The 25780-nt window shown below is 40.7% G+C and overlaps 1 protein-coding gene across 5 annotated transcripts in view; it reads left to right on the forward strand.

Annotated features, from left to right (window-relative positions):
- Window positions 1-25780, forward strand: part of LOC137474189 (fatty acyl-CoA reductase 1-like) — a 111843-nt gene that overhangs the window by 54248 nt on the left and 31815 nt on the right. For all 5 annotated transcript variants that reach the window (XM_068190542.1, XM_068190546.1, XM_068190543.1 and 2 more), the window contains exon 2: window positions 3748-3973. In XM_068190542.1, the coding sequence (XP_068046643.1) occupies window positions 3785-3973 (189 nt within the window). In that variant the 5' untranslated portion in view covers window positions 3748-3784. The remainder of the gene's footprint in view (window positions 1-3747; window positions 3974-25780) is intronic.

Raw genomic sequence — 25780 nt, forward strand, 5'->3', positions numbered from 1 at the left:
GAGTAGTTGTTAAGTATCAGCTCAGTTGTATCTGCTCATAGTGGGGGAAGTTGTCCTGTGCTTTCCAGCTGAGGATATGAGGGTTGTCTTTTGCAGGAGGGAAGTATTAGGTTGGTAGGATTCGGATTCACACCTTTCCCTTTGCTTGTCCTTTGGCACAGGATCATGGCTTTGTTTATAATGCAGCACTGTAGCTCGTCCTTTCTGTTTGATCCAGAGGAGACTGTGAGAGGCAGCAGTACCCTCAGAGCAGCTTGTGCACTTGTGTCTGCAGAGGTGCTCAGTGGGATTCCTGGCTCGTGGGTTTTTCATGCTCTGGCTGGAGATGAGTCAGCATCAGAGAGATCTGTACTGCTGCAAAGATGCTGCCCTCAGTTACTCAGCTGGCATCAGAGATTACTTTCCTCCTCCATTTAGTGCCTAAAGCATCTGAGTTGCCTATATATACTCACTTGAACTGGGCTTCAGAAAGCTCTTGCATGGGCTTTTCTTCACAATTCAGTGGCTTTCTCACCTCCAGTCAGATTTGGAAGAGCCAGGAACCTCAGCCTATGAAGTAGTCTGTATCCTTCTTTACCTCACTAAGTGTTGTCTCCCTGCAACTTCTGACCACAGTTCAAGTAGTTCCACCAGGCACTTAATGCCTTGTCGTTTAATTGACTGGAAAATAGTCAGTGCTCAGTATTGGCTATTTATTCCTTAAGATGAAAGGGCAAATACGACCTTCTGCAGGAAACAATTTGAGTGTAAAAAGCCAAAAAGGCATGCACGTATTTCTCCCCAGTTTGAAGTAGACCTCCAAAGGGTCAGGTCAGCAGGCGTTACTTGGGTCACATGCTTTGACCTCAGAAATCCTCTGGTTCCTTAAAATCTCCATGTGTTCTTCAGTACTTCCTTTACAAAGGCCAAGCAAAATCAATGAAAACAGAGAAAAATCAATCACACTCTTAAGAATATAAAAAAAAAATCAAAAATAGTTGTACAAAATAAGATTCAAGATTAAGTTGAAAAGAAAATATCTTAGCAATCCTGAATATAAACTGGAATCTGCCTTTGAACCTGGAATGTAATAAAAGCCTCTTTAAATTTGCTTGAACAGTGGAGATTCAGGGATCTGTCTGAACATACCAAATTGCAGCATTCTAGCTTTTGTGTCATGATCTCAAAACATGAATTGGTTTGTGTGCATTAAATAAATCCACATTTTTTCTTTCCTGATAATTAACATGGCATCGGATGGGTACAAGATTTTTGTAATTTCTTCTGAAGCTCACTTAGGAAATAGAAAAATAAATGTACTGCAAAGAGACATGAATCTGCTCCCATAGCAGGCAAATACCATCTCATTCTTTGTGGCTTTTTATTGTGAGTGAGGTCGAGTAACTGGATCCAACTCTGAAATTTGCCTTACTAACTCTTAGGCTGCCTAACTTGGACTGCTTTATTATGGAAAATAGAAAGATGCGATATTTCTTCCCTTTTCTTTTAACCCTAGGAGGATAACCCAGTAATCAAGAGTAACAGCAGATTGCCTTGAAAGTTTGTTTTTTCATTTGCTATGTTTGGTACTTCCATTTTCATCATACAGGAATGGCTTGGGATGGGAGATTAAATTTTTGGGTTTTTTTGGAACAGTCTCAGACTAAATGGAGACCAGCTGTCAGTTATGTGCATGTAGTCCTTGTCAGAAATGCTTAGTGAAACATGGCTGCATAGTTAATTATAGGGACACTTCAAAGTAGCGTGATTTATTTACTTTACTATTCTAGCAGGCATTGAACATCTGGCCACAAGAAATGAAGCCCTTTTTAGATAACTGAAGCAGGGAACCCAAATGAAACAACATAATAAATTGATGTCTACATGTGGAAGCCTTTCACAGTTATTTGTGCAGTAGTCTACAACTCTTAAGGTTGTAGGTTGGAGGTCTGCAGGTTGGAAATGCTCTCTACTTCTGAAGTGTGAGAAGGAGAGTAACTCCTCTGGTAATCTCCAAGTTTGTGTTGCTAACTACTCTATAAATGTACCATTGTTTGTGCAGATATGATTTTCTGGATACAAATTCAAAGCAAGTATCCAGTGGCTGGAAGTGGTCCTTATATTTTATCTTTTTGTTTCCTGTTGTTCACTGGGATTAGTATGGCCTCTAGTGACTAGAGGACTTCTTCATTTTTCTACATTGCAGGGCATGTGTCATGCCAAGTTTCTGAAATCTTTTGCCTTCATCTGGCTAAACTACAACCTTCTTCTGGCCCTACACACTTTTCTCATGCTTCCAGGCTCTGCAAGTTCCTGTCTTCCAGTATCAGTCAGTTTTTCTGAACCAGAATGAGATGTGACATTTTGTTATAAATAAGTTAATTATCTAGTCATTTTAACCTGTTGGTTTAACTTCCCAAGTGTCCAGCTCTTTAATAAGAACAGGTTTTTAATAGGCCTCGATGAGCCTTCTGTATTCATCTAAGTTATAATCTTGATGACATCTGAAAGTAGGCTAATAACCAAATTCCCTAAGCCAGAATACCCACAGCTATTCGTTTGTAAAACAGTGTCCCTGAGAGGTTATTCTGCTTGACCCACTTTCTAAACTGGATTCTACACCCGATGATTTGTCATGGATAAAGAAATTTGAGGATTTTCATTTTTTTGATGCTGAGTGCTGTGGTCCCAGGCAGCACTGGGAAAGAAAAGTAATATTTTGTTAGACTTGACTCCCTAGTTTGTGTCTCTGAAGTTTCTGCTGGAGGAGGAGTTTTTCTGGGGTACTTGAAGATCATGGTTCTGGTTCTTGAATACGTGATTGACAGCATTCTACTATTCTTGTTTCTTTTTGTTTCAAATTCAGTAGGCTTTTGTCAAAACATTTACTGGTGTTTTTCATGAGCCTTTTCCTTGCAGTGTGTGTTTTGCTGTGGTCTGCCTCACTTCAAAGATGGTTGTTTTGCCTCTGTTAGTCTAATAGGGGAAGAAGGGCTTTTCTAAGAGGATTCGGTCCAGCTTTGTTTGCATTTAATCAATTTAAGAGTTTGAATTGGGATGGCTGGGAACATTCAGGCCTGAAACCATTGCATCTAATTAAAGTATTTAACTGAGACATGTCATGTGGGAGTCTGGTCCATGTCGATGGATCTCCAAAGGGGAGCCTATCATGTCTACACTCCTTAGAGTGAACTGGGATAAATTCTGGCCATAACAGCTCATGAAGGGTGGTGAGCTTCATGTGGTATTGCAGTTGTTAAGAGTAGTGTCACTGCACCGTCTTCCATGAAGAAGAGCTTTCTTTATGGTGTTATTCCAAGCCAAGGCAACAGGAAAAGATTGAGCATGGTGATGAGTGATGGCTGACAAGGAAGGCTGCGGGCACAGTGGAATTGAAGTCGAAAACACAGCAGTGTTTGTGAGGAAATCTCTCCTTTGTCTTGTAGGGTTAGCTGCATATCTTCATGGCTGCCACTTCACAGTAGCAGATAAACACTGCTCAGCGCTGCAGTGAGCATCTCCTGCTGGGAGCCTTGGACAGCATGAGCTGTGTTTGACCACTGTGTGCAGCTGTGGTGTCACGTGGAGGATAAGGCTGAGCTTGATTTTTTTAAGCTTCTCAGATTTTTGTGGTTTATTTTCACAATAAAGACTTTTTTTAAAAAATCATTTTAAAAATTGCCATCGACTGAACTAATTTGAGTTGACATAGGTGACTTAAAAGGTTATCCCAAAAGCCTTTAAAGCTTTATTTCTGCATTTTCTCAGGTACCTGGTGCAGGAAGGGACAGAACAAGAAAGCACCATGTCTTCTGTCTCAGCTTATTACAGTGGAAAGACTGTACTTATCACAGGAGCTACAGGTTTCATGGGCAAAGTACTGGTGGAAAAACTTCTGCGCTCCAGCCCTGAAGTGAAAGCAGTTTATATTCTTGTCAGGCCAAAGGCTGGACAGTCAATGCAAGAGAGAGTGGCCAACATGTTGAAATGTAAGGTAAGTTCATATGGTTTATTCTGGAATCTAATCTGAAATCCATTTACCTGGGTGACGCAAAGGGCTTCTGTTTTATTCCGTTCATGAGGAGCAAAATGCTGACTTCTGCTGTAACAGCTGTGTATTTTTGCTGTGTCTAAGACAAACAGCCAAAAGCATTGTACATAAACCTGTATATGTCTAGTTTTGATGGGTGCCACAGCATTTTACACTGTAACAGTGTAATCTTTTTTACTTCCCTTTTTGCATGACCTCCACCCATGTGTCTTGATTCTGTTTAGTTTGCCATCCCCGTGAAAAATCTCTAGTGGCAAGAAGGATGTCAAAGCCCTTTGCTGTATTTAGTGTAAACATTTGTAAGGAGACACTGACTTGGCCTGAGACTCTCAAGATTCTCAATATCCTCTGGATCTTAAGCCAGTGGTGAGGTTGTGAACTTGCTCAGACTCCTCCAGCTATGATAAATGCCAGAGTTCAAGCTCATGCCTAATGCTAGTCTGAATTTGTACATAGCTGTTGTGAAATGAGAGGAAGGGACAGATCTGGCCCTAGCAGGCAAGGAATTACTTGGAATTAACCTGAGAAATGTCAATATATCTTTATGGAGTATTGGTCTAAAAGTTTGAACAAGACTTGACTGGAAGAATCCTTCTCCTTCTGCAGAAGTTAGAGGTAAAGTAGGTGACTTGGACACAAATAGGTCTTGCAGAAAACATGCTTTTTTCCTTTTAATGTTTTGAGGCATTAAGTTAGGAAAATCTTACGTATGTCCAAGAACAGAGTTTGTTTGGTTTTGTTGTGTTTTTAACAGAGGGTAGATTGTTTTCATATTCAGGAAAAACTGTGAATAATATAAAAGGAAACAGTCACATTAGTTGCTTTTTGCAAGTCTGTCATAGAATGATTTAGGTTGGAAAAGACCCTCAAGATCTTTGAGTCCAACCCTTAACTTCACACTGCCAAGTCCACCCCTAGCTTTCATCACAGTGGATAATGTGAAAAAAATCCCAAATGTGGTGTGTTTTTGCCTTTTGTGTTTTAAAACACTTGAGGAAATGATAAACCTAGGTATTTATCAAGACTTCTGTAAGGTCTGTTTGTATTTTATCTATAAATGCTGCTGGCTTATCTCTTCAGCTGGGCAGCACAGCTTGGAGGTATTATTAGCTGTAGGTGGGGTTCCCTAGTAGCTGTTTTATTGTTGCAGCTGTATTAGATGTGCCCATTTTTCTTCCTAGCATGTGTCAGCAGTTTTAGACTTGCCAGCAGCAAACAGGACCTGATAACCTCTCCTTGAACCTTTGGCAGTCTGCTCCAATGTGTTTCAAATGAACAAAAGGAGAAGGCAGAGCTCTGAGTTAGGCTGCTGCAGCCTTGGGAAGAAAAAAAAAAACTTTCACAAGTCATCCAGGTCCTCTCAAGGAAGAAGGTGACTTTCTGATGCTGATCGTTTTAAAATTACTCAAAAATCCTTGCCTAAGGCAGAAACCCTACTCCTCAAAGGTGTTTGCCGTGTAAAAATGCTGACACCCTTGGAGATTTTTTTTTCTAAAAATGAAACTGTTAATTCCACTAGATATTAATTTAATGACGGATGAGGAGGGCAGGAAACATTATTCTTAACATTTTTGCAGATCTTTTCTAGTTGATCACAATCTAGGGACTGCCCTTTCATTTACTGTTGTAGTTTGCATGCTCTAATTTGGGAAATCCCTGAGGTATATAACAAATAAAAATGCAGCAAAACTTTGTTCCAAATCTTCAGGCAACATTTGCAGTTGAAATTTATGATGATGATCTCTGATGAGATATATTGGGGTAAGCACAGGAAGCTTCAGAATAAAATCCTTTCTCTTATTTATGTGTGCTATTTACGTGTACCTTTATAATTTCTAAACTCTAGTGAATAATTATTCCTTTTCCCCACAAACTACTGATTTAATGCAGAATAGTATTTGTAGGTTTAAGAGAACATACTTTATTTCTTCTTTCATATCCTACCTTGTGTAATCTTCTCTACTGACCCATGACACATTCACTTTGCAAGTAACTCCTTCTTCCTTTGCATTTAGCTTTGACCTGGTACTGTCTTCTGGATTTTCTTGCTTGCACATCCAGAAAGGAAGTATTCCAGAAACCAAAGGAACAGAGAAATACAGGTTGCCAGCTTCTAAATATTCTAAGCAAAGAGATAAAATGAGTACTTGGGATGAAGTAAGATCAAAGTGAAACAGATTGGTTAAAATTAGTTGCATAATGTTTAGGTTCTTCAGGTAAGGTCCTCTGGGGACTCCTGATTTTTGGTAGTACTTAGAAATATTTTGAAAGAACTTGCCTGGAATTTTGATCCCTTTTCATATATCTATGTGAAATCTGTGTGGCTTTTAACATTATATCTACAGGGATTTAAACACTGAGGTGTTACTTTTGTGCCCTGTCTTCTTCACAGTGTGTACATGTGAATCTGCTGGAAGATGACTACTGTTAAATAGAAGAGCAGCTGTGAGTTAGAAAAGGGTGATACAGTGTGAATGGCAAAATAACTTAGTTTGTGCTTTTCAACAGTTGGTTACTTGGAATTTTTCAACTTCTGAATCCAAGATGGAAAGTAAAATACAGAAAATAGTTTGGGCATAGATCAGAATTCTTTGACTGCATTTTGTAGCTGAATAGGCATTGAAATTTAATATAAGGCTGCTTTCCTTAGTAAAATTAGTTTTACATGCAGGTGCATTAGGGCATTAATATTCAATGTATAATGAACAGATACTCAATTATCTCAGCATCAAATCCAAAACAAGCATGGTGACCTTGCCTATTTATGAAAGGAGATGTTCTATTTTCCAGCAGCAAGTCCCTAAGGGAATCAAGCTATTTCCCTGTGCTTAATGAAATGCCACGTCTGCCTTGCATAGAGCACAGCTGTTCCACAAAAAACCCCAGATTTCAGTATGGGCTGCTGCCTCGATGTGGCCAGAGATGTGGATCATGAGGCAAAGCCTGACAGGACTGTAAAATCATTAGTTGATGGGAGATGTGTCTTTATCAGAGGTAGGGAATTGCTTCAGGGAGCATTTTTTGGTGTCTGATCCCTCTGTGCACAGAAATAGGCAGGAATGCTTGGAGGAGTTGTTTTGGATTCCCTGGAGAGCAGTTACTGGGCTAATGCTGAGTCACTGTAGCTTTCCTGTTGTCCCTGGGAGAGCAGAACATTTTCCATGCCCTGCATGCAGTGAACCAAGGCCACTTGCTGCTGCCAGGCTGTTTCTCAGATATATTTGTTCAGTGTTCCTAATTAGAAAGATCAGACAAAGAGGGGAGTGGAAAAGGCTTTTATTAATGTCTCTGATAATTCAGAGAGAAAATGGGGAGGCTGTGAATGAGGCTGCTGAAATGGGGAATTGGGTGTGACTGTAAAATGCTGCTGCTTTTTCCTGTTGTCCAACCACAGTTAACCCTTCTAGTTAAAGTGGATGCTACAGACAGACTTTCTCCTCCCTGCAAAGCTTTGTCTGGAGCTGCACAGTGGGATGGGCAATGCTATCAGACACTTTTATCTCTTCAGTATTTTCTTGTGAAGTGTGCTGTGTTTATCAGTAAACATCCAGCAAGGCCCTGTAAATTTCAGCAAATCATTCCAGATTTATCTTTCCCTACCTCCTATGACTTTGCCCCCTCACTCATCACCATAAGCAATAAAGGCTCTCCATGCCAAACCGGTGCAGTGTTACTCCATCTGGAACAGCATCCCTGAAATCTGCTGTGGCTCCTGTAGAGGGGCTTGTACTTGGATCAGTGTTAATGAAGTTTTTAGGTTGATGGAACGTGGTGGTGTTAGGTCATAGGTTGGACTTGATGATCTCAAAGATCTTTTCCAGCCTAAATGATTCTCTGATTCTGTATGTGCCCCATCCCTTGAAGTGTTAAAGGCCAAGACTGAAATAATATATTTTTATCTTTGAGTGTTTGAAGAACAAATGAGTTACAGAATAATAGAGTCATAGAATCAGTTATCTTGGCAAAAAACTCTTACGATCTATCCAGCTGTTAACCCAGAACTGCCAAGTCTACCACTAAACCATGTTCTTAAGCATCACATCTTCACATCTTATAAATACCTCCAGGAGTGCTGACTCAACCACACCCAGTCTGTTTCAATGCTTGATAACCCTTTGGTGAAAAAACTTTTCTTGATATCCAATCCAACCTTTCCCTGACACAGCTGGAGAACGTTGCCTTTCCATTCTATCGCTTCTTACCTGGGAGAAGAGACTTTTTTAAAACCTCCTTTCAGGTAGCTGTAGAGAGCCATGAGGTACCCCCTGAGCCTTCTTTTTTCCAGGCTAAACAACCCCAGCTCTCTAAGCCATTCCTCCTAAGACTTGTGCTCTAGACCCTTCCCAAAGGCATCTCTGCCAGAAGCTGTGTCTCTTCTATTACATGGCTTCTCCTTGTACTCCTGCATGACTCTCTCCCTGAAACAACAGTCTCTGATCCCTTAGAAATGCAGTTCTGTGGTATATCAGCATGGTTCATCCTGATCTGGCCCCTTGAAAGCAGAACTTGCAGTACTGGAAGCTCTAGGAAGGATTATGACCTAGTGGTGTCATACATTGTCTTTTATTAAAAGAAGCAATGCTGCTGAAACCCAGGCAAGCCTTGGGGATGCCGTTTGTCTCCAGGTCACAAGCTCTGCCAGATGGTACAGAATTCAAACCTCAGTTTTATTGCTGTCAAGCAGAGGTCACAGTGCAATGCTCCATCTTTGCAAACTGTCTTCAGTCCTTCTGCTCCTGTGGGTATTCACAATAGTAAAGTCAATTCTTTTAAAATAGACTGCAGTTTTCAGTGTCCTCCAGTTGTACAAAGGTACACAGTAAATCACAAAGAAATTAAGAATGTTTAAATGACATAAGAATTGAAATGAAAAACAAGAGCACAGTAGGATATGAAACTGTAGAAATGAGGTGGATGACTGAAATTAGTACGTCATTGAAAGCAAAGATGCTTCTCAGGTCATTTCATCATTCTGTGAAGAAAAATGTTTTGGTGTCAAAATCTGACACATCAGTTTCCTCATCTTCCCCTGGAAAGAGAAACCCAGCATGAATCAGGGTAGTCCAACATCAACCAGGGGTCACCTGCCTGGCAGCAGCTGCCAGCTCAGCAGAGTCTTGATCCTTGCAAGGTGTGTGTACAGAAAATGTATCTTGTATGAAGGGTAAAGCAAGATCTTTTTGTGCAGCTCAGCTTTCTCTGTGCCTACTTGCTCAGCTGCAACAGCAAGGGGGTTAATGGTTTCTGTCTTCAAGTCTTTCTACACACATACCCACCACCTGCAGAACAATCTGTATAAGCTGCCCCTCGCTTTTAATTCTTGGTTTCATGCAACTTTTTTGTGGCCTGGTCTGGAATCACAATAAATCATTCAGATTTCAGAAGGTTTGTTTTTTTTTTGTTTGTTTGTCTGGGTTTTTTTTCCCCTTAAAATCACTTCATTATGTCAAGTAGATGGTGATCTAAACAGCAACACCTCCATGGGAGAATACAGAGCCTCAAATAGAAGCATTCCAGAAAAATTCCTTTAGCCAATTGTATGCTAATGCATATGCTGCTCATGCAGTAAAGTTTAAAAAAAGCTGAAAACAAAGGAGAATTTTCTCAGTTTCACATAAGATTTTGATCTGACAAGATACATGCACATGTTTAAATCTTAATTTCAGTTATTCTGCTAAATCTGTAAAGATACTGTGGTTAATAGTATGCTGCTGTCTGAGAACTCTTATGGTCAGACACCTCATTTTGTCCAAGGAATGTTATGGACAAGCTTTTTATGCAGCTAGCACAAAACTGTGCTCTGCAGCCCAATTGACGCATACACATTTATATAGACACAAATGCACACATATGCATAAGGGCACTGTCTTTCAAGCTAGCCATTTTTGTTTTATTTAGTGGCGGGTATCCCAAGGGATTTGTGTGTTAGTGAAGATTCTGCCAGCTGATAAATGACAAAATAAAAGTTCAGCCCTTGAAGCAAATGAGCAGGCAGTACCTTGAGAATGATGCAATTAAAAAAACCATCAACAATAAGATTTTCTCTTGCCAGTAACAGTGTAGAGGTTGTGGTTAAGCTGCATTTGCTGCCGTCTGTAAAATGAAATGCATTTTTAGTGCTCCATAAGCAGTGATATTTTGAGACACTTACAGCCTGTAACTTCACAATATTTTTTCTTCAATGTGCAAGGGTGTCATACAGAAGAAAGAGGGAATCTCATAAGGAAGTTAGCAAACTAAGATTGCAGTTGAGTCACAGCTTTAAAGGATCTTTATAACATTGCTTGAATTTGCATTTCTGCCTGCGTACTTTCTGGTTTGCAGCCAAGGCCCAGTTCCTGAAATCAGTGGAATTTCTCTTGGTACCTTCATTTAGCTTTGGTTGAGTATCTCCTGAAAGGTAGATTTCAAAGAGGTGATGGGCCCAAATAAGTAGTTCACAAGCTGTCCCTTTAATTCTGTGGCATTCTAGTGATTTTCTTCTTGTTCTGGATAATTACATGTATGAGTGTGATTTCCCTGCCAATATTTCAACCAGATGATAGCAACTTAAACACAGGGAAAAGTGTTTGGTACTGAGATGAAAATGCAGTTCATCACTCTTCTAAATCTGGGAAACCAATACTGTCTGATTCCAGCCTTGGAGCATAAGCAAGCTAGACAGTTTCTGGGTTTGCAAGCTACTAAACCCAAGAAGTAATTGGTTTATTTGTAGTGCTGACCATCCGCCTTTATTGGCACTGCTTTCATCCACCTCTTTTCCCATTTGACTGCATCTGAATTCAGCCTTGTGTATCAAGTTGGAGATGGAAATAGTATCCTAATGTTAGAATTTTTTTTTAATATGACTAAAGGGAAGCTTTAGATCCTCTAATGCACAAAATTTACTTTTATGCCAGTCAGAGATCTCTCCATCTGGAAAGTTTCACCTTTCCAGGTCTCCTTGCCAGGAGAAAACTTCTAGCATCACCACCATTGCTGTGTACATATCCTAAAGGAAAAAGTCAAGGAAGTGGGGGAGTGTGCTAAGAGGGATGGAGGAGTTCAGTATGGCATTTTCAAAGAGCAAAGAGCATTGAAGAGAAAAGCTCTCCTATGCAGGCTTGAGAGTTTTACATCAGTAGCAGAAATCAGAGCCATTTCCCAGCAGCTTTTGCTGGCAGCAAGGCCATGGAGCAACATCATTAGAGAGGTCCTGTTGGGCATCCTTTGTAAACTGCTGATTTCTTCTGGATCCTGGTTTTGCTCAGGCACACAGGAGAGCTGAGCTTTTAGGCAGCTGCACAGCATGCCTTGTGTTCACAGTTTTGCCAAGTGACCCGTTCACCAACAAGGCCTTCAGCAAACATGTTTTTAAACAATGTTTGTCATTTTGCTGGAGCCTGGGACTTGGCTGTTGATGTGTGCGAGTTGGCAGAATTCCTTTTTGGACTGTTGCACTTCAGAACCGCTGTGGACACCGGCGGAGCTGCTCGTGTACCACAGCTCATCTGTGGGCGTGGGTTCTCTGCTTAGAATTGGGGCTGAATGAGGACAGCTGACCTCAGACACCCTCTGAGGACCTGCAAATCATAGCTAAGAGCACAGGCTCATCTTCTGCAGTGGGTTGGCAATGGAGCCATCAGTCAGCACCCACAGAGCAGAATTGGCTATTTGGTCATTCAACACAATGTAAAGTTAACTCAAATTATCTTAAACTTTATCCTTCGTGTCTGATTTTATTCCATTATATCCTCAGCTGTTTCTTCCATTTTTTCTTAAAGAAAGCTTTTCTATTTTCCTAAATTGAACTCTGGCCTTCCTTACCAGTATTTTTTCTTCTGTAGCAGCAGACTGTGACTGAATAATGAAGCCTAAGACCAATTTTGTCAGAAGACCCTGTGTAGTGGGTTGAGTGAGACACCTTGCAAAGAAATAAATTTTGTTGTCAACAAAACACAGCAGTTTAAGAAGAAATCCTAAAGATGGTGGGGCAGAATCTTTAAACTTCTGTTTTTACTTCCCTTTCAAAACCTGATCCCTGCTAGTACACGGGTATACAAAGTTGTTGAAATACTGGGGAGAAGTGGAGGGAGTACTCTGATCCTTTGGGCCTCTGAGAGAGCTCCTGCTTGTGACACAGGGGTGCATCTTGATATTCAAATCCAGAGTTTTTGATCTTCTGGGTGTCCCACAGTTGATCCTAAAATCCATCCTCCAGTGGATCACACAGCTTAAAAGTTGTCTGGAGGTCATCTTTGACTGCAGTTTACTCTGGCAAGTCCAACCTGCTATTTTTATTACATTTACCAGAGCCATAAGAACTGCCAAATATATTAGGGAGATTGCTTTAAAAAACTGTGAGGTTCTGACTCGCATCATTGCATGCATAAATCAAAATGTCTGAATTGTGCCAAGGAACACAAGCCTGAAAATTGGGCTTTGGTAATTTTCTGGGGGCTTATATTAGGCTTTTTTTTTTTATTTTAAGGGAGCTGGGAGCAAGAGTATTGTTAGTGTTATTAATTAATTTTGCTTCTTGAAATGAAACAGCTCTTCCATTCGTAGTTAAACGTGAACGATGCTGTCACTGTGAACAGCACAAACTGACTGCAGCCAGACTCCCAGAATGAGCTGGTCTGACTCTGCAGAGGGAAACCCTATTAATTCTGGGAACAGGGATGATTCACTGCCGCACTCTGGACTGTGGAGGTGGTTCTCCAGAGCCTGCTGTTCTGGCCTGATTTGTGTTTGATTTGGAGTTGGCGAAGGGAAAGGGTTGCTAGTCTAGCTAAATATTTTTAAAATCAAGGCATGCTTTATTCACTCTGTTGAAAATTATCACTAGACTGGTTTTTGACCCTATATATGTTCAGTTGCTAAAAGCTTTCACTTGTTTACATTGAAGAAGGTCAGTGTGTCTTCAGTGGTGGATCAGTCTTGTGCTGCAGTTTGGGTCTGTTTTATCCTAAATTCAAGGAGATTGTGTTGAAGTGGATGTCACTGAAGAGTTAACAGAAACTTGACTTGTGTTATTACAGTCTGAATTGGGTGAGTTTTACCAAGTGTGTGGCTTATTATTTATATGATTTAATTGAGAGAGAAAACTTAGAGTGATCTCCTGATACATGAAGCTTTGCGATAGTCAGTGTCTGATTGCATCAAGATTTAAAAGCAGGGACTGAGTGTGGGATGTCTGGATGAGACTTCTGGGCACTGCTGCAGTAGAAATAGCAAATATGAATAACAAAAACAAGCACTGACTTGTGGCTTGTTTAAAAACCAAACAAACCTTTGATACTAACTGTGTGTGTACTTTTGATCTCCATTATTTTGTGTCTTCTTCTCATCTGTCTTGTCTGTTCTGACAGTTGTCTCCTTGTGTTGCCATCTCATCCTAAAAGTGGGATTTCATAGCTTAGTTTAGGAACTAAGGTCTCTTATTTTGGTTTTGTATCTGCAAAACACTAAAATGTATTTTCAAGCCTTCAATCTACTGCTGAGCTCAGCAAAACAGGAGCCTGGATGTAGCTCCAACCTGGGCATTACTGAGATTACAGTTGTGTATAATACTATGAGTTCTTCAGCTGTATAATAAAATGTTTACAATGAACAGTCAGTATCTTCCTAGTTGGGAGGGGAAAATGCCTCACACATGTATTTTTGGCAAAGAAAATACGGATAAGGACAAGCAAAATGGACTTTTTTCATGAATTACCTTGATTGCTTTGGTAGACCTCCAACCCCAGGGCCCTAAAAAGAGGGGAAAGAAATCCCCAAACCCCAAAATACTCTTCCAAAATAACAATTTACTTTTTTAAATACTTCAGTTTTTAATTTTTATAATTTTAGAACTAGACTTGCAAATTACAGCAAAAATTTCTAGTCAGTTGCCAGTTTTTTTCCATGACATTGAAAATTTCCCCTTTGGATGAAGGAAGAATAAGTTATTTAGGTTCTCTTTTTTTTAGTGAATGCATCTTGAAAAATTAGGGTGTCCAGAGAGCTCTGTACTTGTCTGAAGTTTATATTGATGTTTTATTTATTAAGGATGTATCAAAATCTGCTAACACACACACACACACACTGTAAGTACAGGTAATTACACCTCCACTCGAAAGTTTCATTATATTTTCTATATCAGATCTCAGTCTGACCTCTTTAAACCTTTTTTAGAAGTACCTCACTCATTATTCAAGACGTTTAGGTATAAAGCAGGCTGTGAGAACACAACAATAGGGACGCAGGAGGGTATGAAAAGGGCTTATCATTCTTCAAGTGATAAGCTCACGTGTCAGAAGACCAGGTGAATGCAACTGTGCTAGCATTGTATGTGTGCCCACACCCAAGGAATTAACTACCTGAAGTATCCACCCACAGGTAATTTCAGGACTGGAAAGGGCATTTCCGTACAAAGCGTGACAAAATTCTCAATGGTGGAGGAGGGAAAAACATTTTAATGGCTGGATTTCTGCTTTGGGGAGGTTGCTTGCAGAAAGGCAGTAACCTGTTCAGAAAGCTGATGTGCTCCTTACTGTGCTGTATCCATGCCTAGAGGCATGCTGTCTCCCTGATGGTTGACTCCCTGTTGGATGTGGGCAGTTCCCAAGCTGCTGCCCTTGCTTTAGTCTCCAGGAAGCTGACTTGACTGGAACTCTGTGTGTGGGTATATTTTGCAGTTTTATTTTATTTGACCTGTATCAGTAAAAAGCAAGCAAGGAGCTTGTGTCTCATGAGTCCTGATTTCTTTTAATCCAAAGACCTGTAAAAGCAGGGTTCATCTTCCCTAGCTACAATACTAAGCTGTGAAATCTATTCCCATGCTGCAGGTAGAAGTTTTAACGCAGCCAGAGAATTCATGTTGTGCTGCCAGAGATGTGTTTGAGAACCCATTCGTGTGACTGCTTGTTCAAATATGCTCTTGCCAGCTGGTTTCTCTACCAAACTTCATGCCCAAGCTGCAACTCAGCTTTCCAGGTACACTATCCAAGTTACCCAAGTTTCTAAGAACATGGAGGTGAGGCTTGCAACTCCTTGTAAAATGTCATTGTCACTTGACTACTTCCCATGTCACATTCTCTCCACATATGTGGTGTTGGGAGAGTGATGCATCTTTTTGAGAGGTAAGGCCTAAACCCACGACAAGCCTTCTCTAAGACACCCAAGGGTTTTCTCAGTGAAAATAGGGTTTGCTATTTTATTGGTGCCAGGGTACTAGAAAAGCTGACATAGGTTTGGGGTTTTTTGTTTGGTTGGTTTGCTCAAGGCATTTTGTTTGTTTGGTTTGTTTTAAGGGGTATGTGTTTGTTTATTTGGAGTTTTGTTTGGTTTATTTTACAGAAAGGGCAGAGAAGAATAAATAAATGTACATGAAACTATTAATGTCATAATAAGTGTGGTGAAACATAGAAATAGCCTGCAGAGGAAACCTGTATTGTAGATAAGAATTTGGAGTGGGAGGTACAAATCACTGGGAGTTATCCAGAAAGATAAGCAGAGAAAACACAGGCTTGCTCAAAGGACCAAGAGATAAGACTCTCTTCTTCTTCTCCATCCTTTTTGATTCATCCATGTCCTTCATGTTGTCACCATACAGGTTCCTCAAGGATGGGATTTTCTCTGCATGGGGCTCTTGCTTTGTCTGATGAAGAAAGGACAATCAGGTTCTGATCTCTGTCTTTCCACCAATTTAAAGTTCTAGTCCTTACCATTTCATATCAATTAGCAAAATAAATGACCATCTATTTTTATATCTGTGTAGAATAAATAGGAGATTTTAATCACTTCATAAACACCTGCCAAAATATTGCTTTAGCATCTCTTCCTAGCATCAAATAAGTAGTTCTTTAAATCTAATCTGTTTAAAGGATTTACACTAGGAAAGGATGCACAAGAGAGCAAGGCATGGAATTTCGGGGGGGGAAATTCTTGTATGTGAAGGCTTATATGTGCTAAAAATACGCTGTGGCATGTAGATATGAGTCTCACTGTAATATTTTTAACCCATTAAACCTGATCCTTTAAAAGATTATTGTCTCCACAAATCCTGAGTACTGATTTTTTTTGTTTCTGTTTCATGGTGTGCAGAAATACAAACTGATCAAAGGCAATGGGCTGGGTTCTGTTGGGATGTCCAAAGGGCATCAGGATTCTGCACTGCAGCCTGAACAGGATAGAAATACAGAATAAATCAAGTTTGCTGCAATTCAGAATTGTTAATGTAGTGCCTGTATTATTTTGATGGAGTTTTATCAATGGAGAGTCTCTGAGCCTTTAGGGAATGGTAATTAGTTTCTTCCCTGTCAGATTTTTTATGTGCCCAATACGTTGAGTGAGAGGACAGTAACCATTCTTAGCAGCATGGAGACCTTGAGCTTCCATAGGGCATGGAAGCAGTAAATCATTTTGTCATCCTTCCAAAATTCTGCCCTTCAGCCCTTCCTTTTGAAGCTTGGAAGATGATCATTCTTTCTGCCCTTCTCCTATCACTTCTTCCATTTCTTTCTGACAGACAAGATTTACTGCCTTGGGGCCTAGCAACCCATTTCCCCACCTTCCACTAACCCCTGAAATCTCCGGGGAAGGTTTTCATCAGAGCATCACTCAATTTGAGGCAATTCTAGCTGCATCTTTTCCGGGTCAGCTCTGCCCTAAATCCAGTGTGCAGCTCTGCTGCTCATATCTGTTAAATGATCTGCAGATTCTTGAACCATGATCTGCTCAGTCCCATCTTCACATCATGGGATGGTTTGGTTTTAAAGGGACCTTCAAGCCTGTCTCATTACAGCCCTCTGCTGTGCTGAGACACCTTTCACTAAACCAGGTGATCTTAAAGGTCATCTCCCTTTAGGAAGCAAAGTTCTTTATTCTATACCCCCTGTATATCTTTGCTGCCTCTCAGGATAATACAAGCCTCAAGCCTCTTGTTCCTGAGTGTCTGCCCTTTCCCCAGATAGGATTAACTATTTATTCTCCTTTTCTTGTGTTTTCTGTGTGCCTCTCTTCCAGTTCATAGTTGAAGTGCGCTGCAGGAATATTAGCCATGCAGCCCTTGGATACCAACCAGGAAAATAGTCTGTGGTTTGGGACTTGTCCAGATGGGAAGACTTTCCAACAAAACTTCTTCATATCAGTGTCTTGATGTGCTGAGCTAACCCCATATCTTCCGTGTCTTACTGAAGTGGTTTAGGTGGCAACTGTATCTCCATAATGAGAAATTGTAGTCATAAAGATATCGATCAGTTATTGAGTTGTTTGATGGAGACAATTCTCAGTTTTTACATCAGGCAGCTGATGTGTATCAAAGGTTATCATTTTACAGAGAGCCTCAAAAGGGAAGGTATTGGCCTCAGATTGTTACCTAATCAAATAGGAACATATATAATGTTTATTGCTGCAAAATATTAACCATAAATAAGCAGTGGCATTTGTTGATGGACATACTCCATGTCCTGAGGTACACTGCAAATATATTCACATCCTTGGATAGAAGGTGTGTCGTGCTGAGAACGGAAATGCATACAATTAATTAACCTTTGTAATGTTCACCATCAACTAGGCAAATTTTGCTGCAGGCTTTAAGTGAAATCTGGAGGTTGAGGGACATTTAATCAGTGTCATTCCCTGGTCACTTGATAGAACTTTGAGACCATCCTTTTTCAGTTTGCTTTCCATGTGCACCCATGGAAGCAGTGAGTTCCTTGGAGTGCAGGTGCTCTTTAGGAAAGTAGTCAGCTTTCTGTACTTGTCTGCAGATTGTTCAGGTACTAATAGATGTTCAAATGCCTGGCATCAGAGGAATCAGCAGAACATGAAACCAGAGTGGTGAGAGACATCTGTGCTAAAAATAAATAAACGCGAAGTAAGATAAGCCAGTGTCCAGGAAAGGCAATGTTCAGTGAAAGTAATTCAGCGCTGAAGAAGGAAAGAGTATTTTACTAAATAATAGCTAGATTTTTAAATAATTATATATGATGTTTAGTCAATGAAATGAGGCTTTAGGCTGTATTAAACATTTGTACGGCTAAAAATACATATTTTAATATATATATAAGATAATGTTGTAAATTAAACGCTTAAACCACTCCCTTCCTTCTGTAAACCACAATGAGACCTGACTGGGAGGATGTAATTTGTTGAATTACATCTTTCTTTGAAACGTTTTTTATAGCTCTTGTCAGATGGTGGCTCAAATCAAATACATCTTTGCTTTGTTCCTGTGTGATAGTTCTTGTGCCCCTGGATAATTTCTCTGGCTACACTTGCTTTTGTGCTCCCATCCTCTGACAGGAGCTGCATTTATTTAACTCACCGGTCCTTTTCCCTTCTTTTTGTTAATTTTTGTTCTGCCAGCAAGGCTAGATGGATTCTAGTGCAAAGGCACAGCTGAGCCCATGAACTGGGAAGGTGCCAGGACTTCTAAGCTGCAGCACTGAAAAGAGGAAGTGGCAAGGAATGACATTCCTCTTCTGAAAAGATTAATGTTTTGTTAAAAGAGATGAGATTTTCTCTGAGGCCAACAGCACACCTCCAGGGAGTTGGTTCAGCAGGTCACTTTAGGGACTAAGGGAAAATGTTGTATAGGTGAGAGGGAAGAGAAAGTGCTGTTTTTAACCTGAAAACAGCAATTCCCTTTCTCAGTTCTTCCCAGGATAGAGTCTTTCCTGTGGAAGGTAAGGCATCCATTTACTCACTCTCTCCTCCACTGCAATTTGGCAATTTGAGTGACAGAAGTGAAGGTGACAGTTACCCAGGGGTGCATTTGATCCTGGTCTTGGAATGCCTGGCACAGGCTACAGTCCAGCTTCTTCATGTCTGTGTCCTGCACTTGGGATGGGGCTCCCACTTCATTGCTTTACTTGGCAGATGTCATGGATTTGATGTGAGGTGATCCGTTCATAATAGATCTGTTAGCTCGTTCAGTTTAATCTGATTAAACTCTCCCAGTCACTTACTTAGGTAAGGTAGATGGGATGAGTTGGAGTCAGAAAGATTAGGAGACTTCTGCATGATCGTGAAAAGGTTGGAGGCAGAGGCAGGAATTTGAGGAGCATCACCCCTAACTCCCACTTAAACACACTCCATGAAATTGGGGCCCAGGCTGTGGAAGGGGAAGAAGGACGGCCATGACATCATCCAGTCTTTCCCCATTCCCACTTCTTGGACAGGTCTTGACCTTTTGGTATTGTAGCAAGAGAGTGGGAGGAAATGGGTTTCACAGGTTCACCTATCTTCCAGAGTCAGTCCTTGAGCAATGGGTATTGCTTTATAATTGTAATGCACACAGTTGGGAGTTTGTGTGTTGTCTCCCTGGGGACTCATGTTACCCAGCTTGTTACAGTCATTTCTTTCCTAATAGAAGAAACTGGTTGTAGGCGTAATTCTGCCATGGTGTGTGGGAAGGAGATCTTGGGGAACAGATGGTTCTTGGTGAACAGACTCTAGTGACTAAGACTGACTCTCAAAAAAGAATTAATCTATCAAGCTGATTTGCTGATGAACAGAAATAGGAAAAATAACCATAATGCAGCCGCAAAAATGAACGATGAAGGAAGGTTGCCTGTTGTATGCTTGACAGCGGTATTTCTCCCTGGTAAAGAAATTGTTTTTTAATAGCTCTCTTATGGAAGGGAATTCTCTAAGCTGTTTCTTTTTCAAATGCTAACGTATTTATGATTGAGCACAAGAGGCCAGAAAACCAGACACTCAAAACTCAGAATGAAAAAAAAAATAATTCAGCACTAGGAGAAACTTTGCATCCACACATTTGTGTCTGTCTGCTTGAAGGTGGAAACCATTAAGGATGGAAGACCCACCAATATGTAGAGTTGGACAAATTCTTCCCTTAAGCTCATTTCAGTCCACTAATGTTGATAAAAACACACTTATCCCTTAAAGATCATGGTTTAATTATTGGTGCTGATAATGACTTTCATGACCAATACCATGACTTTCACACTGAGCAATGTCTCAGTGTGTGGATTAAAGTCTCTCCCCATGAAACAGGTTTTCCTCTTCAAAAGAAGTACCCAGGACTGTGGGCTACTGCTCAGTCGAGAGTAATCGCTTAAGAGCTCCTTGTCAGCCATTTGATAGGCTGATGTTTCATTTTCAGGGTGTTTAACAATCCCACCAGCTGGGAGTTAGCATCTCAATTTTACCAGCATGACATCTTAAAGTAGTTCAACGGAGTGGCCCTTTCTTATATGGCAGCATTTTTTCAGGACTTCTTGGGTTGCTACATTGATTGAAATGCAATTTTAGGTCTGTTAGGCCTGCAGACCCAGCACAGCTCAGAGAAGATTATTTAGAAGTCCATATCTACAGCAAACTTTTTTAGGACTGACTGCAGTGTAGTAGGGAATTCCCAACCTCTTATGTTAACCAGTAGTCCAGGATACTCTGCTGCTAAAAATGTAGCAGACAAGGCAGAGATTTACTTGGTTTTAATAGAAGCAAGTGCTAAGCAGTCGGAGACTTAAATTCTCCTTCCCTTTGGCATTCCAGTAAAAGTGTTCATTTTAAAAATAAATTGCTCTAAATGTTGTAAACCATTCTTAGCCACAATAACTGATGTTATACTGCAGGGCTAAGGGCTATCATTAAGTACAAAACATCCAGCAATAATGTTTCAGAAGTTGAATCTGTCCTGGTAAAATCATACCTAAACTGGCAAGGTCTTTTGAGCAACATGCAAGCAAATGCAGATTTCCATGGCTGCAATGCTGAATGTAGCTTGGCATCCTTCTGGAATCGGGCTTTAATCTTGGAGATGATCTCCTGAGCTGCTGTTTTTATGGTGGCACATCACTGATGTTCATACCCCATAGGACACAGATAGCTCCAGCATTGTCAATGTTGTATATGAGTTGTTATTTTTCTTGGTTCAGAGAGTGATGATCAGATATTATTATATAAATTGAGCCTTTTCAAGAGATGCTTTTAGGCATGTGGGAGGGAAGGAAACACAGTGTTTTGGAGAGTCATCTCTTCTAGTGTAAAAAGGAAGAAGTTATTCTTGGTTTAGTACATTTTTACTCTCTCTGAATTAGACAAAATTGAAATGCTCTGAGTGATGAATTGGACGAATGATGGGGAGATAATGGCTGTGCTATTATCCCTGGAGAGAAGATGCCAAAACTGAATGCCTTTCATTTGAAAGGGGTGAGTTGCTATAAAATGTTCCACATAAGGAAAATGGCATGGACTAGGATGTTCCTTGTCCTTTTGTCATAATTCTGCTGACCTGGTGAGCTAAAACCTTTTTACTGTGAAAATGAGTCTAAAAGCAGCATATCTGTGCAGTTAGAGCAATCTATTTGTGAGATACTTGGCCATTGACTCGGAAACTGCTGGAGAATACAAAACACACATTCACCACTGGGCACGTGCCACTTCAGAGGTCATTTTCTGCAGCTGCAGCACAGCAGTATTTCTCCTTTCTTGCTTGGGCACCCATACAGCTGCTCAGGAGATCCTGACTTGTGGGTGGTACAAAGGGTCCCAGAGAGGTGGAGATTCAGTGGTATGGCAACACCAAAAATGGGTTCTGCAAAAGAAAAGCACAGAGGAAGGTGGAGGGCCAGTGGAGTACAAGAGTCCTCCCATCACAGTTATGACTTCAGCAGTGAAGATGTGTTTGTGCTGTCATGGTTCCCTCAGGCTGACAGGGATGACACCACAAAACAATTCCAGAATCTCTCTTCAATCAAAACACACTAGTGGGCTTGTCATTTTCCTGTGCAAGTGTGAGAAGCAGAAATGTCATGAGCTGAGCACAGAAAATCTGAGAACACCGAGATTAGTGTTTTCTCATTCTGTTACAAGTGCTTTGGAATTGCTGGTGTGATTTGGTGGGAGGATGAAGACTGAGACTGGCTGGGTGTGAGGCTGAGCATCCATCTGGAGGTGGGATGAAGGCTGTCCCTGTTGATTGAAGGACAGAGCTGGTCTTTCAGGCTGGTGAGCTAAAGCAGGTTACTTTATGGGTTATAGGTTACCTTACGAGCCTGGCTCTGCCCTTCGAGGTCCAGGCTTGAGACATAACCTGAATTAAGAGATTATGATGATGTTAAATTAAGCAATACACTGTGAAGAGACCAATACAGCAATTAAGTGATAAATAATCTAAAAGCACACACAAGTATAAAGGTACTAATTATCATTACAATTATTATGAATCACATCCAACTCCTGTTGAGTTATAACTCTATCTCTCTAACCACTTCAAGTCTACCCTTCCTTTCTCCACTCTCTCACACCAGCTCTTTTCAATTGAAGACATGATGGCAACTACAGCAGGTTATCCAGTAGGGGTCTTTTTGACATCACTGTGGATTGGATTCATCACCATTTGTAGGGGTCCACACTCCAGGAAAAAAAAAAAATCCTGTCCTCTTTTATTTTGTACCTGATTTTTTATCTTCCTATTTTCAATTTTTGGATGTTTGGTTTTTGGACCACACTTGCACATCACTTTCTCTATCCAAAATCCTCTCAAACCGACAGTCTGTCCCCAGTTACTTTTTCTCCTAGTTGGTCCCATTACTGCTGTATACATATTCCAGTTTGGTGGATTGTTTTCAGTGCTGTTCTTCAGGCAGTCTTGATTTGTATAGTTTTACTTATGGGGTTGCCTGGGTACAGGTGACTTTGAAGACTCTGCACCACAAAACTCCCCTGCCAGCATCCAGTTCATGCTGGCATCACATTGTTTACCATATTCACTCAGTAAGACCATTTTATTTTATTCTTGACTCTTCTACCCAGTTCTAATTAAACACAAGCAGTTTCTCCTCTTGTGCATAGCCTGCATAACACAGCACCAGAATAGCCCATTTGTCACACTCTGTTTTTGTGCTCCTGCAGCTTGTTGTCCTTGAGCTGTGGTAATGGCTTTCCTCATTCTCAGGAGAAGCATTTCTTGGTGCTTCATCAGGACCTTCTGTATACACCTTATCACACTGTGGTAGCTGTACTGTATGCTCTAGAGATCCTAACTTTACAATCACGTAGTTTGGGGCAGATCTTTAAGTATTGGGATGGTTTTTTCCCCCTGGGAATCTGGAAAACCAATTGGCTGCCTCTACCGACGGTGGCAGGACAGGTGGAGAAGTGACCTGTACTTCCCTCATTTAAATACATAGTTAGGATATAGAGGATAGCCTCATGCAAGTAGCATTTGCAAACATTGTGTATTTCTTACTTGTGTGGGCTGAGAGGTGTATTTCAGTGCCTCAGGATGGTTGGCTGGGGTATGTTCTGTTTGTTTCTCCTCCACTCCTTCTGCCACATTTTTTTCACTAGTAGATTAAAGCATTAAAACAATTTATAACCTCTTGGGACAACAGCCAAGGACACAGGCTCATTACTGGTAATCCCTGCTCAGACAGATGGGGAGGCTTTTGTGTACAAACAGCTTTTTGTTGTTCACAGAATCATAGAATTCCCCAAGTTGGAAAGGGCCCGTAAGGATCGTAAAATCCAACTCCTGGCCCTGCACAGTTTAACCTGCTTGGAAACATTGCTCTTTCTGGTGACACATGGCTAAGTGATTTGTTACACCTGAAGCATAATTAGCTAAAGTATTTACTTTTCTGCCTTGTATGGACTGGGTAACATAAAATTAGTTAGTGCAGCCTAGAGCTGGAAGCAGAAGGCAGCAAACATGAATTCCAGTTCAGTTTACATGGATTATCCTCTTTGATCTCACTTGCAATCAGTAGGAGTTGAAAATATACTTGCAGAGAAAAGTAAGTTTTCTCTTGATAGATGTATTGAAAAATGCATGTAATTGTGAAAGATGTCTCGAGCCACAAATCCTGTGTTCAGAAAGCCTTAGTATTCTGGCTTTAGATGGAAGAATTAGTAGAGTGCCAGAGATGACAAGTTAGGCTTCTTGATTACCCCTCAGTAGTCTCTGAGGTGCCAAAGCAAGCTAAAACCTGAGCCTGGCTGAAGGGCACTTGGTATGGCTTTCTTGATCATGTTTAAAATGTGTGTGTGCTTCTTTCCCTACTAAAATAATTAGATTTCTTTCTTGTTAAAAAAACAAAAACAAAATCAAAAAAACCAAACCAGAAAAAAACACACCAAAAAACCCACAAAAAAACCCCAGCAAAACACAGATAAAAGTCCTGCCTGACTGCAGACAAATCTCATCTTTCCCTGTCTTAAAGAGGAGCAGTCTTGCCAGGTGTGTGAAACATCATCTGACTTGTCTTTTACCATCAGGCCTGTCAGAACATTCTAGGGGGTGCAGCTGCAATGGCAGGAGAGGGAGAAACACTTGAGAGGGTGTAGCTGAGCCATCTGTGGCAATACTCTGATCTTTGTACAGGGAAATGAGCGACATCTGCTCCTGGCAGACGTGTTACTATCACAGGCTGACGGGAAATGGCCCTCCTGACAACAGGTATCTTTGTTGTGAAACAAGACAACACCTCCTGCTTGATGAGACCCAAGCGACTGGAAAAGGGAGTCTGCATGCCAAAAGGCTGCTACAGACTTCCTGGGACAACTCTGTCTTTTCCTTAAATCCGAATAATTTGACAAAATTCAGTGGAATTGGTTTTTTTAATAACTTTGTTTTGTTTTGTTTTTACCCATGGCCAGGAATTAGTGAATTTTAAGAATGTTCATTATGGGCAGAACTAATTGAGCCAAAAATAAGTCCATATTTTAAATAACGTGCAAAGAGGTTGGATTCAGAGAAAAGGTTTGAGCTGTGATTCTGGAGGGGCTTCTGCAACCATATCCAAAATGTTTCTATGGATTCTTCTGAGAACTGGCCATAATCAGAGGCATTGGTTACAGTTTGTCTCCAGTAGCAGGGGTACTTGCAGAGCCAGACTCTGCTGTAAGTAGCTGACTCTATTTGGACAGATGGTTCTATCTTCTTAAAGAAGTTTTAATTTCCCTAAGCTGAAGGCTCCTTGGATGGAAATCAAGGATGACTTGTAACTGTCTTACTTCCTTGCTTGCTTGGAATAGTGTCACTACAGAAAATCAGTTTACAATGATTAAGACATTCTTTCTTAGATGTTTTCTTAGCGTATCACCTGTTTTCTTCTTCACTGGGTTGGTCTCTTGTTCACAAGGGCCCTCACTTCTAGTAGTATCCCGGCTCTTCCTATCAGTCTTCTAAATTGCATTAGCTTCTGATAATCTCTCAGGGATTTTCCCATTTGTTTTCTCACTGTGTGTGCTGCCTGTAGCCTGACTGTGGGAATATGGTCCTACTTAAGGGATAGGAAGGAGAAAAGGCAGGTATTTAATAGGCTGGGGTACCCAAACTTAGGGCTTTTCTTTTAAGCACCCCTCAAAAAATTACGTTGTCATGATGAAGATAACAAAAATATATGTGGGATGACAAAAGAAGGCCAAAATATTTGTGTCAGATGTGAGCAGAAAAGAAAAATGCTGAAATGGGAAATTGTCCTAGATAAATCACAAAATCATTGAATGATTTAGGTTGGAAGGAACCATAAAAATCATCCAGTTCCACTCCGTGCCATGGACCTTCCACTATACCAGCTTGCTGCAAGCTCTGTCCAACCTGTGCCAGAGCCTCACCACCCTCACAGGAAGGAATTTCCGAGAAAATCCCATCTGAACCTGTTGATGAGAACAAGAGGTTGTTGAGAACAAGGTCCAACACAGCACCTCTCCTCACTGGCTCCTCTGTCACCTAGAGAAGGAAGTTCTCATCAACGCATTCCAGGAACCTCCTGCAAAACTTCCATATTTTTAATTGATTGTACTTTTTGACAC

This window comes from Anomalospiza imberbis, chromosome 5 (genome assembly GCF_031753505.1).
Source record: "Anomalospiza imberbis isolate Cuckoo-Finch-1a 21T00152 chromosome 5, ASM3175350v1, whole genome shotgun sequence".
NCBI lineage: Eukaryota > Metazoa > Chordata > Aves > Passeriformes > Viduidae > Anomalospiza > Anomalospiza imberbis.